The sequence below is a fragment of the Phalaenopsis equestris genome, unplaced genomic scaffold (assembly GCF_001263595.1).
Source record: "Phalaenopsis equestris unplaced genomic scaffold, ASM126359v1 Scaffold000024, whole genome shotgun sequence".
NCBI lineage: Eukaryota > Viridiplantae > Streptophyta > Magnoliopsida > Asparagales > Orchidaceae > Phalaenopsis > Phalaenopsis equestris.
Genome location: NW_018164466.1, coordinates 140,683 through 152,726, shown reverse-complemented (window position 1 = coordinate 152,726; position 12,044 = coordinate 140,683). Strand labels below are relative to the sequence as shown.

General features: G+C 31.2%; 1 protein-coding gene across 1 annotated transcript in view; it reads left to right on the top strand.

The window, feature by feature from the left end:
* LOC110018512 (nuclear pore complex protein NUP205-like) overlaps positions 1–12,044 on the top strand; it is a 66,703-nt gene that overhangs the window by 47,969 nt on the left and 6,690 nt on the right. The window contains exons 20-27 of the mRNA XM_020715847.1: positions 6,966–7,058; positions 7,121–7,234; positions 7,361–7,531; positions 7,658–7,713; positions 7,785–7,857; positions 8,231–8,421; positions 8,537–8,663; positions 8,745–8,822. Coding sequence (XP_020571506.1) covers positions 6,966–7,058; positions 7,121–7,234; positions 7,361–7,531; positions 7,658–7,713; positions 7,785–7,857; positions 8,231–8,421; positions 8,537–8,663; positions 8,745–8,822 — 903 coding nt within the window. The remainder of the gene's footprint in view (positions 1–6,965; positions 7,059–7,120; positions 7,235–7,360; positions 7,532–7,657; positions 7,714–7,784; positions 7,858–8,230; positions 8,422–8,536; positions 8,664–8,744; positions 8,823–12,044) is intronic.

Genomic DNA, 12,044 nt, shown 5'->3' with positions numbered 1-12,044 from the left:
AATTAAAATATTAATTAAGAAAATAGAATAAAAATTATTAAATTAGATTCAAATGATGTTTTAATATAAATAATAACTTTTAAATCTTGCTCAAACCCCTAGTGGCTACGTGTTTAGGGTTGTTAAAAGGACTTTTTTTTCGTGAACAGCTCGTGTTCGGCTCGTTAAACAAACGAGTCGAACACAAACACACTTTTTGAGCTCGAAATATAAACGGCTTGAAATATTCGTTTACACCCCTAGCTGGAAGTCCCCATGCTTGTAGGAAGAGGAAGGAGAAGGCGCCCGTGCTGTGTGAGGGAAGGAGAGGAAAATGGGGCGAAGCTAGCAGGTCTCGTGAGCGTTTGGGGCTGTTGATCAAACACAAGTTATTTTAAAGAGAAAGGTAAGAATTTTAGTGTGCGTGTGTGTATCTCTATATATATATATATGTATATATGAGTGTGTATTTGAACTAAATGTTGTTAATGGAATGTTTTACTATGAAATGATTTAATTTTGTTTGTTGCTTTATGATTTAGTTATATTAATATGATAGGTAAGTACTAAATCAGATTCATGATAATCAATGCTAGAAAATCAAGGTGTAGGAAAATTTTTTATTGTTGATCGAGGAGTTTTGAAACAGTAATGGTTAGAGTTTACCTTTCAAAATTAATTTGTTTAAATTATTGTTTTTTAATATTGGTATTAATTTAATGATTTCATTATTAAGATGAGATAATTGAACTTTAATGTTGTAATATGCAATAAATTTATTAAATACAATAATTTATATTATATGTGCTAAATTGAAGGAGGCAAACAAATCCGAGAGCAAGAAAACCATTTAGAGTCAATGTGAGTACAAATTCGAGAGCAAGAAAACCATTTAGAGTCAATGTGAGTAATTATATTTGCCAACGATTGTGCGGATGAGGGAATATTTGCTTGGGTGGGTAAGAACTTTTTCTTCTTAGACAATTATGATATTTAGATGCCTAATCTTTGTACTGACGAGATAATATATTTCTGGGGTGTGTTATGTTCTGGTTTGACGATGCTTTTAGTGTGAATGTTAATTGTATAAAGTAGAAATAAATTTTAGATAAACCTTAGAGCATACTATAAAAGTAAATGCATATATAAGTTGGGAGTATTTTCTTGAGTAAAAGTTATTGATACATATATTAGATTATTCAAAGATTTCTTATAGAGATATGAAAGACCGGCTTGAATATTTTTCTTTCTTTCTTGCGTTACTGTAGTTTAGAGAGTGATTACTCTCCTAAATTGTTTTGAAAGGCTGGTTTGTCCTCCTTCAGTAGTTATGAAGGTATGGAAGACCGACTGTACCTCATTCAATAGTTATTAGAACCTACGAGGTAGATTTTTACTCAGATTATTCAACGATTCTCTCAATAAGGGTTGCTTCTATGCTGGTTCTGGCTCATAAAATCCATTATTTTATAGAATAACCAATAGTAATCCAACCAGAGTCTTTCTCACAGGCTTAGCTTGAATTACTAACATATCTTTCTTTTCGGCTGAAATTTGAGACTTCTTTTTGACGTCTGCATTCTCTTTCGTGTCATTATTCATTTCTTCTATTGCTTCCTGCTTGGTGAAAGTAATCATCATATTGTTTGGGCAAAATCTGATGTAAATCACTTATTGAGACAGAGTTAGGAGCACTGGTTGTCTCCACCTTTTATTCAGTCTGCACGGGCTCCTTCTCTTGCGTTATTATAGTTTAGGAGAGTGATTACTCCTGGGTTTTTTTAGATGACTCTATGTTAAATATTTTTTTAGGTTCTAAACTTTTGAGCAAGAGAAATAGAAGATGAGGAAATATGTATATGTGGCGGGAACAACTGTAAATGTGCAAATTTTTGCATGTTAATTGTATTTGTTTCTTGTGTGACTCTTCCATAAATATTTGAATATTAATCTATTAATAATAAAAATTTTAATAAAAGAGAATTCAGTTCTACCTTTCAAACTGTTTGTTTCCATTTTTTTTTTTAAATTCTATGCTCCAGGCCGGGTTGCGACAATAGATTTAAAAATTGATGCCAAGTAGGACATTCTTGGGAGCACCGGTCCTTGTGATGTATGAGCTTTGATTGTTTATGAGAAGGACAAATGACGATGTATGCACATTAATAGCAAGATAGTGAGCAAGATCTCGATTAACTACCACTTTTTCATTTCTTGATTACTTGTTAGATCGATTGTGTGGAACTAGTATCTTCGCCTTGATTGATTTATGCAGTTTTCATGGCCCATCACAACCTTATTCACTAGTTGGCATATGTTGTAACAAAGGCGGGTGTGATTTCGTTGACTGAATAGCATCGATTGTGTGGAACAAGTATCTTCGCCTTGATTGATTTATGCAGTTTTCGTTGCCCATCACAACCTTATTCACTAGTTGGCATATGCTGTAACAAAGGCGGGTGTGATTTCGTTGACTGAATACAAATCAACACCCATTATGATATTCTACTCATTAGGGTAGAGTGAGAGATACACTCATTTAGTTTAATCTACATTAATCCCAAACATCCAAGTGATCCGGTCATTGGATGCCGAGATAGGTGAGATTACTGCAATCTTGGAATGGCTGTTAATAGTAATTAGTTGATTAAATTAATAGCAATTAAGTTATTGATTTGTTTTATTAAATAAGTCACTAATAATTTATGTATACTGCCATGTATCAATTTGATCGGGATAAAATGTAGACTTTTATAAAAATAGTTTGGATGAATTTTCGGGAGCGTAAAAATCGGGCTATATTTGAAATAGAAAAAAATTCACTTGATTTAATCCAATTTGGGTATTACGCATGCTGGGTAGATTATCTCTGCTTGCCAAGTAGACCATTTTTCGTGAAAATTCATGATCGCAAACTTATCAGATCTTCATTTAGGTGGTTAACATTTTGCTCATATTCACCCATAAGCTAGTAGCAGTTTATTATTTGCTTTTTGTTTAAATTTTTGTTAATAAGAGCAAAGCATAAATAAGCCAATAGAGTTTCGTAATTGAAAATTTATTTCACGATCAAAAATATTAATTAGTGTAAAGGCTGGTGCTGATAGGATTTCTTGAAGCAGATAGTAGTTCCGTTTTCAGGGGGAAAATATCTTGGCAGCCTTATGTAGTATTCACTCTCTTTTCTAAAAAATGGTTATAAAATAATAAGAAATTTGTTGTGGGGGCAAGGACTTAAAAATCTACCTATTTGTCGCCTTGTGTTATTTTTAAAGAGGCACTCATGCCAAGGTGCATCATCTGATGTTGACGACCTTGCTAATATATTTCTAGAATTGGCTTTTGATCTTCTCAAATATTTATTATAGTTTATATATGTGATTAGATTCCTATCATATCTTACAACTGTGATTATTTTGAGTAATTATAGAAAATTAGTTTTAAAAGGAGATTACGTAAATTGCCCTACGCATGACTCTAAGGCGCTCATTCTGTGGCACCGTAATAATTGAACCATCTTGGGTTTAATCTAAAGCCTAATCAGCGCGATTGTTTTGCTAGAGGACTAGGTGAGTGCACAGAGCATCTTACATAACACTAAATTTTGGCATCTTGTATGCTATGAGCATTGTAAAGTTTACTTTATCACTTGAGGGATGTCAATATGAACTCTAGCGAATGTTATGGCTAATTGGTTCTATGTAGGTGACATAATGTATAGTACAACATTTTGCTTAAGTGTATTATTGTGAAACATCTTAAGAAGAATGAAGCTGAACTGTTAAACATTGTGGCGCTTTTTGGTGTAATGGTTGAAATTTCGACAAAAAACTTTAGAGTTAAGTGTGCTTATGTGTGATCACTTTTTGGATGGGCGACATCTTGGGAATTTAATACTAAGGGGACAAAATCATGAGGCTGTTAGGCTAAAGCCTCTCAGTAGGTGAGAGTTTGAGCTATTTTAAATGATATCAAAGCATTACACAAACTTGAAGATAGAAACTAAGTGCCATACAGAACCAAGTGCTACACCATGGGAGCCATCACTTGAACTCACATTGGGACAAAGTGCTACATGGTGGGAGCCTTCTCTTGAATTTGCAGGTGCCATCTATTGAATCTATTGGGGCCTCTAGAATCCTATCTGCTTGGTGGAGGATTCTGTGCTATGAGCATTGATGGAGAAGTCGGTTAGTTAAGTTGGAGAGATTATGAAAACTCTTAGGTAGAAGAAAGCTGAACTCTTAAACATCGATGCACATTTTATTGTAATGGTTGGAGTTTCAATAGAAACTTTGAAGTTTACGTGCTCATGTGGGAGCACTTCTAGGATGAGTGTCCTGGGAAGTTTACACCATGGGGATAAAATCGTGAGGTCGTTAGGCAAAGGCGAACAATATCTCGATGGGTGAGAGTTCAAACTATTACACTTGAGAACTTCAAAGTTTAACACTACTTACATTTATGGCAACAATTTCCATAAATAAATGTCAATTAAGCTGTTTGTCTACTAAGTTGGTATTTTTTACTGCTATTGTGGTTAATCATTCCTCTATGATGCAATTCCAAAACAAGAAAATTTCATAGAAGTAATACTCAACTTTTGCCCTTTCACGAAGTATCCATCATGAATACTAAAACCTTTCCAAGAAAATTGAATCATTCAAGTTAGGCAAAAGCAGCCCAAAACATTTCATTTAATTATATTTACAGAGCGTCTAAAACACTAAAAAATTTTAAACGAAAAAATATAAATTTTATCTGATATCATATCTTTAATTTTCTCTACTGTGTGGTAAGTTCAACAAGATAAACAAATCTATTACAAAACTAAAATACCCAATAAAACAACCAACACGGGTGATATTCTTGAACAAATATAATTGTAAAATTGATTATAGATGATTAGTTTGTTATTATAGTAATAAATATTAAACTTTGTTTATATGAAAATTTATATTTAAATACTGGCACATGTAATAGCAACGTTGCATGGATAATTGTTCTCAATATACTGTGTCAGTTAATTAGTTTATTAATTACACATGATTTAATTACCTCAACTTTTTTTTGCAAATTTATTATTTTCTTAATTATATTTCACTTACCTTTAGAATGAACATGTATGGTTACCTAGGTTTATTGGTTATCATAAGGTAGTAAGTTGTGAACTTATACAATATAATTTAGAGTATAAACTCGCCAAATGTTTTATATCTTCAAGTTCAATTTATGTAGGTGAAATTCAGCATTATTTTTTTGGGATGTATTGAAAGCCCTTGTTCTCTATTGGGGTCTTTTTGCCACTGATGAACAAATATATTAAATATATCACTGTTAACATATTTCGTCTGACATGGCTTATTTTTAGCTCAACGCGTTTTTATTATGAACATTTAAATAAGCTCTCAAATTTTTTTTAATAATGCTAAATTGTTTTTTATGTAAATGAGAAATGTACTGATATTAGAAGCTTTTGTTTAATAATGTCATCGACTAATGTAATGTTTGTATATTAAAATGCATTTAATTGTGAGCTTGTTTTAACAAAGTTTTCATGGGATTATTTTTGCATGAGTAGTATGTAGTAAAAATGAATTTGTCAAGAATTTTCACTATATTGCATCATTTTTATTTACGTGTAATTATTCCTGTGTAAATAAATATCACTTAATGCATTGGAGTTATATTTCTCAACGATTTGACAATTTACCCATTGAAATTGAATTCGCTAAAATATCTCCTTTTTACAAAGAATATAAAAATTACAAATATCCAATCAATAGCATATCGTAACTTATAGTTTTATTTCAAATCAAATGATACCCACCTACATTATTGCCTCAAAGAAACTCTTCGTAAACACATTTATATATCAAAATGATTGTTTCAAAGTGTATAATTCGGTTGAATTATGTTTAATGATTTTTTGAAAAAAATAAAATAAAATTTTGGTTATAATTTATTTAAAGTATTTTGGTTTTTTGCCTTATTAAAAATTGGGTATATAATTCTTCTGTTCTTTCCCAGAAAATTGCCTTGTTCATAATTTTTCGAGCTGATGAGAGAATTCTATCTTATAGTTTGCTGTTTTTTTCTTGGTTAGTTCTTCATTTTGCTTTCAAAAATCAAATTTATTTATTTCTTAGCTTTTTGAGATGAAAATTCAATATTTTTATGGTTTTTCTTTTATGTTAGACCTTTTTTTTTATTTTGATGTTATTTTTTGATATCGCTTGATATGCATTTATAACTCAGTATTTAGCATTGTTACATGCAAAACATTATGCACAGTCGACATCTGTGTGCAATGGTAACCCATAAGCAACCTTTTCAGCTCTCTTTGTATCTTCAAATGGTTTTGTTATATTTTGGAATTAGTTTCCTTCATTGGCCAAATCTTAATGTACTTATTGGTTTAACGTACAAAAATAGAAGGGCACAGACTTTAAATTCTATAGTTTTATGTTTTGTGATCATATATTTTTGTTGATGCATTAATCTGTCTCTCCCTATGCATATGGATATTTTTTTTTTTCAAAAATGCTAGAACAATTTTAGTGGTATGCAAAATTTTGGGACTTTTTGGGTTTAGATTTTGAAAAAACTATGAATTTTATATTTAGTTCCTCTTTTTTAGGGCTGAATGATGGAGCACCTACATTTGTAAACTTTGGGACTTTTTGCGTTTAGATTTTGAAAAAACTATGAATTTTATAATTAGTTTCTCTTTTTTAGGGCTGAATGATGGAGCACCTACATTTCCTGTGCTTTTGGTATTCGAAGTGCATAGTGCTGCTATGACTATTTTACTTTCAAATGAAGCATTATTTATTTTGTTGTCTTTTGTTTGCTTGTAATAGGTCTTACATTTTGATTCGAAACATTTTTAGTTGATTTGTAATAGAAGGTCTTACATTTTGATTCGAAACATTTTTAGTTGAATTGAAAACTTTTTAGTTTCAGCATATAGTTTTTTATTTCAGGCTTTGGAATTTCTTGAAATAATTCAGTTTAAGCCTCCTGACATTGCCTTGAGATATCCCCAATTTTTTCTGGATATGAAGTATCATACTCAGGTGAGTATTGTTTTGTTATCCTTCTTTTTTTTGTTCTCGATGATTGAGGATAGTTTTGTTAGGTGGAAGACATACTTAGTAATCCTTCAACATCCGAGATGGGTGGTGTCTATTATTATTCAGAGCGAGGCGATAGATTAATTGATCTTGATGCATTTCATGACAGGCTTTGGCAGGTCTAGTTTCTTCTGTTCATTTTATGCAACTACAAAGATAAAAATTTTGATTTTTAATTTAATTTTCGATGCTAGTTTGCATACTTGGTAGCAATGATGATTTTTTTCAAATTCTTGTATTGTTAGATGCTTAAAGTTTCTGCCCCGCAAGCAATATCCCATCTTAATGAAGCAGAGAAGGGTGGCATGAGAGAAGCTACTCAGCAATTACTGAGGTGGGCATGGAAACACAACAAAAATCTTGAAGAACAAGCGGCCCAGCTTCATATGTTGACTGGTTGGTCTCACATAATTGAGGTCGATGTTTTCTACCTTTTTGCTTTTTGCGTACTTCTCAATGATATCATGGTTTAGTTTGGTATTTCTTGTTTGGTGATTGGTTGCTTATTTGTTCTATGTGAATTTGCCTTCACTATCTTTCAGGTTTCTATATCCAGAAAAATGTTATTTATTAAAGATCATTATCAAGTATTAATCGAGTAAGCTTTTCAACTAACTTTTGAATTTCCTTTCTCTTGAGCAATGCATGATGTGCTCTCGGTAATTTCAGGTTGCTTGACGCTTCATTGAGTGCATCTGCTTCACCAGATTGTTCTTTAAAAATGGCAATGATACTAAGTCATGTGAGTCTTCTTTTGTTCCTTTATGCCAACCTGTTCCATATCTTTCCATTGAGTTAATTTCCTCTTTTTTTCCTGCTTTCTATGGTGCTAGGTGGCACTGACTTGTATGGCTAAACTACGAGATGAAAGGTTCTTGTGCCCTGGAGATTCAGATTCCGATGGTGTCACATGCCTTGATATCGTTTCCGTTAAGCAACTGCCAAATGGAGCTTGTCATTCTATACTTTTTAAGCTAATGATGGCTATTCTTAGGAATGAATCATCTGAAGCATTAAGAACCATGTGAGTCTTCTTTTGTTCCTTTATGACAACCTGTTCCATATCTTTTCATTGAGTTAATTTCCTCTTTTTTTGCTGCTTTCTATGGTGCTAGGTGGCACTGACTTGTATGGCTAAACTACGAGATGAAAGGTTCTTGTGCCCTGGAGATTCAGATTCCGATGGTGTCACATGCCTTGATATCGTTTCCGTTAAGCAACTGCCAAATGGAGCTTGTCATTCTATACTTTTTAAGCTAATGATGGCTATTCTTAGGAATGAATCATCTGAAGCATTAAGAAGACGGTACTTTAATAGATTACTGAGGCCTGCTCTGGGCATGACAAAATAGGGAATAGTGTAATTTTTCTTTCTTTTTTTTTTTTTGCTTTCTAATTATGTTAAAATGTTTTTATTGCAGTCAGTATGCATTACTCCTTATTTACTTTCAGTACTGCCGGAGTATTCTTGATCCTGAAATCCCAGCTTCAGTATTGGACTTTTTGCTTCGTGAAGAACAGGGAGAAGATGAGCTAAATTTGCAAAAGGTTTAACATTTTTTGTTTATCTTTCTACAAGTAATATCTGATAATTATGGATTCTCATTAATTCCGTCACTTTTTTCTAAGATTGACAAGGAACAAACAGACCTTGCTAGAGCTAATTTTGCAATTCTAAAGGATGAGGCTCAAGCTGTCATTGATGTGGTATGCTTTTCACTTTGTCCCTACTTTTTATGGGTGTTAGCAAAAGAAGTTGAATTTGTGAATTTTGTCCCATTTGCTATAAATTTATTAATTGGATTCTATCTATATTTCTTGTATTTATGTGATTTTTATTCTTATTGTTGAAGTTGATTTCCTAACATTGCCATTGCCGGTCCCAAGCCAGGATTTGAAAAGTGAAGGATTGCGTTAGGTAGTCGACAACCAGCGTAAAACTTGTCGAAAAAAATCATGACATGAATTCTTCTGAATTTTGTGTGACTTCCAGTTGTTGGATAGCTTGAATACAATGATAAGTGTGCAAAAGCTGCTACATCTGCGTCCGGGTGTAGTGTCAAATAAGTTAGAGTTCACACATTACTAACGGATGCAGATAAAGAAGTTAGTCTGTAAAACTAATGAAATTAATAATAGGATAGTATCTTAGAAGATAGGTACTCTCAATGGTAAATTAATGAAATTAGTTGATATTATGATTCATAGAAAATTATGATTCATAGAAAAATTAATATCTTATGAATTCAAGAAACTAAATGGGTTGGAGAAAAGGCTAAGGAGATTGATAACTAAGGCTTTAAATTTGGTATACTGGTAAGCATCGCACTAGAAATGATGTAGGTGTAATTATAGATTAAGGCTTTAAATTTGGTATTCTGGTAAGCATCACACTAGAAATGATGTAGGTGTAATTATAGATTAGAGTTTGAAAGATAATGTTGTAAAAATTATTAGAGTTGGAGATAGAATTTTAACCCTTAAGATTATCATTGATACTAAGATTTTTAATATTATAAGTGCTTATGCTCCTCAATTAGGTGATATATGATCTAAAAATAAAATTTGGAATGACTTAGAAGACTTAATATAAATGATTCCTCTTGCAGAAAGAATTTTTTTCTAAGGAGATTTAAATGGACATGTCGTTAGAGTTGTAGAAGATTTTAGAAATATTTATGGTGACTACGACTTTGGAGTGAATAATGAAGAGGGTAGAATTATTTTAGATTTTATTTTTTCGTATGATTTTGTTATTACTATTACTTTATTCTATGAAAGAGATGAGCATCTTCTTACTTATTAAAATGGATCTAATAAAACACAATTTGATTATTTTCTTATCAGAAAAAGTTATCATCGAGATTGATAAGGTTGTAAAGTTATTCAAAGTGAGGATTTAAGTACCAAACATCATTTATTAGTTCTAGATTTTAGGATGAAGAGTTGTGAAATAAAAAAAATACTAGGAATCATCATCGTTGAATTAGATGTGGGAATCTAAAAGACAAATAAAATTATTTTTGTGTAAAATTCAAGATTTTAAAATTTGGGATGTTCATGATGAGACAAATGCTATGTGGGAAATACTATTAAACAAGTAACAAAAGATGTACTTCAAGCATCAAAAGAAAAATTTTCTATAAATAAAAATAGTTGGTGGTGGAATAATAATGTACAAGAAAAGATAAAAATTATAAGAAGTTATGTTATAAAATATGGTTTAAATGTAAAAACTTAGAGTGTCTAAAACAAAAGCTTAGAGTGTCTAAAAGAACAATATGTGACGCTAAAGCTTCTGTTTTTAATGGTATTTATAATAAATTAGATACTAATGAGGGTGAAAAATATATGTATAAACTTGCTAAATAAAGAGAAAAAAAAGTAAAGATTTAACTCAAGTAAAAGTGTATTAAATATGAAAATCAAAAAGTACTTTTCTTCGAAAAAGATATTCAACATAGGTGGGTGGGTTATTTTGATAAACTTTTTAATAAAAATTTTGAAAATGCGATCGATTTTAGTGATCTTAATATCGTTAAAATATGGTTTAAATGTGAAAGCTTAGAGAACTGAGAAAAATATCAAACGGCCCGTAGAGTGTCTAAAAGCACAATATGTGACGCTAAAAATTCTGCTTTTAATGATGTTTTTAATATACTAATATACTTAGGTACTATGGAGGGTGAAAATATATGTATAAACTTGCAAAATAAAGAGGAAAAAAAGTAAAGATTTAACTCAAGTAAAGTGAATTAATATACTTAGTTACTAAGGAGGGTGAAAATATATGTATAAACTTACAAAAATAAAGAGAAAAAAAGTAAAGATTTAACTCAAGTAAAGTGAATTAAATATGAAATTCAAAAATTACTTTTCTTAGAAAAAAGATATTCAACATAGGTGGGTGAGTTATTTTGATAAACTTTTTAATGAAGTTTTTGAAAATACGATCGGCCTTAGTGATCTTAATATCGTTAATAATAATAAAACTTTTCGTGTTTACCGTCACATTAGTAAAAAAGAAATTGAGGCGGCTTTAAAGAAAACCAAGGGTTGACAGTCTGTAGGACTTCATGATATCCCAATTGAAATATGAAAATATTTAGGAGATTTGAGAGTTTCTTGACTTACTAAACTCTTTATTATTATTTTAAAAACTTTAAAGATGCCTGAGGAGTGGAAGAGTATTTTGGTCCCATTTTTAAGAATATAGAGGATTCGTAGGAGTGTGAAAATTATAAAGGAATTAAGTTGATGTATTATACTTTAAAATTATGGGAGAGGGTAATTGAACATAGGGTAAGATGCATTACAAAGTTTTCTCATAATCAATTTGGATTTATGTCAGACAGGTCTACTATGGTAGCTATACATTTATTGAGAGGTTTGATGGAGAAGCTCAAAGATAATAAGAAGAATCTAAATTTGATTTTTATTGTTTTAGAAAAATCTTACGATAAGGTTCCAAGAGATATCCTTTGGAGAGTTCTTGAGAAGAAAGGTGTTGATATGACTTATATTGAAGTCATTAAAGATATGTATACTATAGTTGTTACTTCTATTCAAACTGAAGGAGGATTGACCAAATATTTTTCTATTTCTGTTGGATTACATCAAGGATCGACTTTAAGCCCATATCTTTTAGCTTGTAGAGGAGGATGTGCCTTGGTGTATGCTTTTTTCTGATGATATCCTTCTTGTGGATAAGACTAGAGAAAGAATTCAAGAAAAACTTGAATTATAAAGGTTTACATTGGAGCCTAAAGGCCTTTGTTTGAGTAGACCTTCATTTGAGAAGAGTAAATTTGAATACATGGAAGGCAATTTTAGTAGTAGTAGCTCTGGTGATCAAATTATTAAAATGTGTTAAAGATTTTTATATCTTGGGTATGTTGTTGAAAGCGATGGTGATATAGATGAGGATGT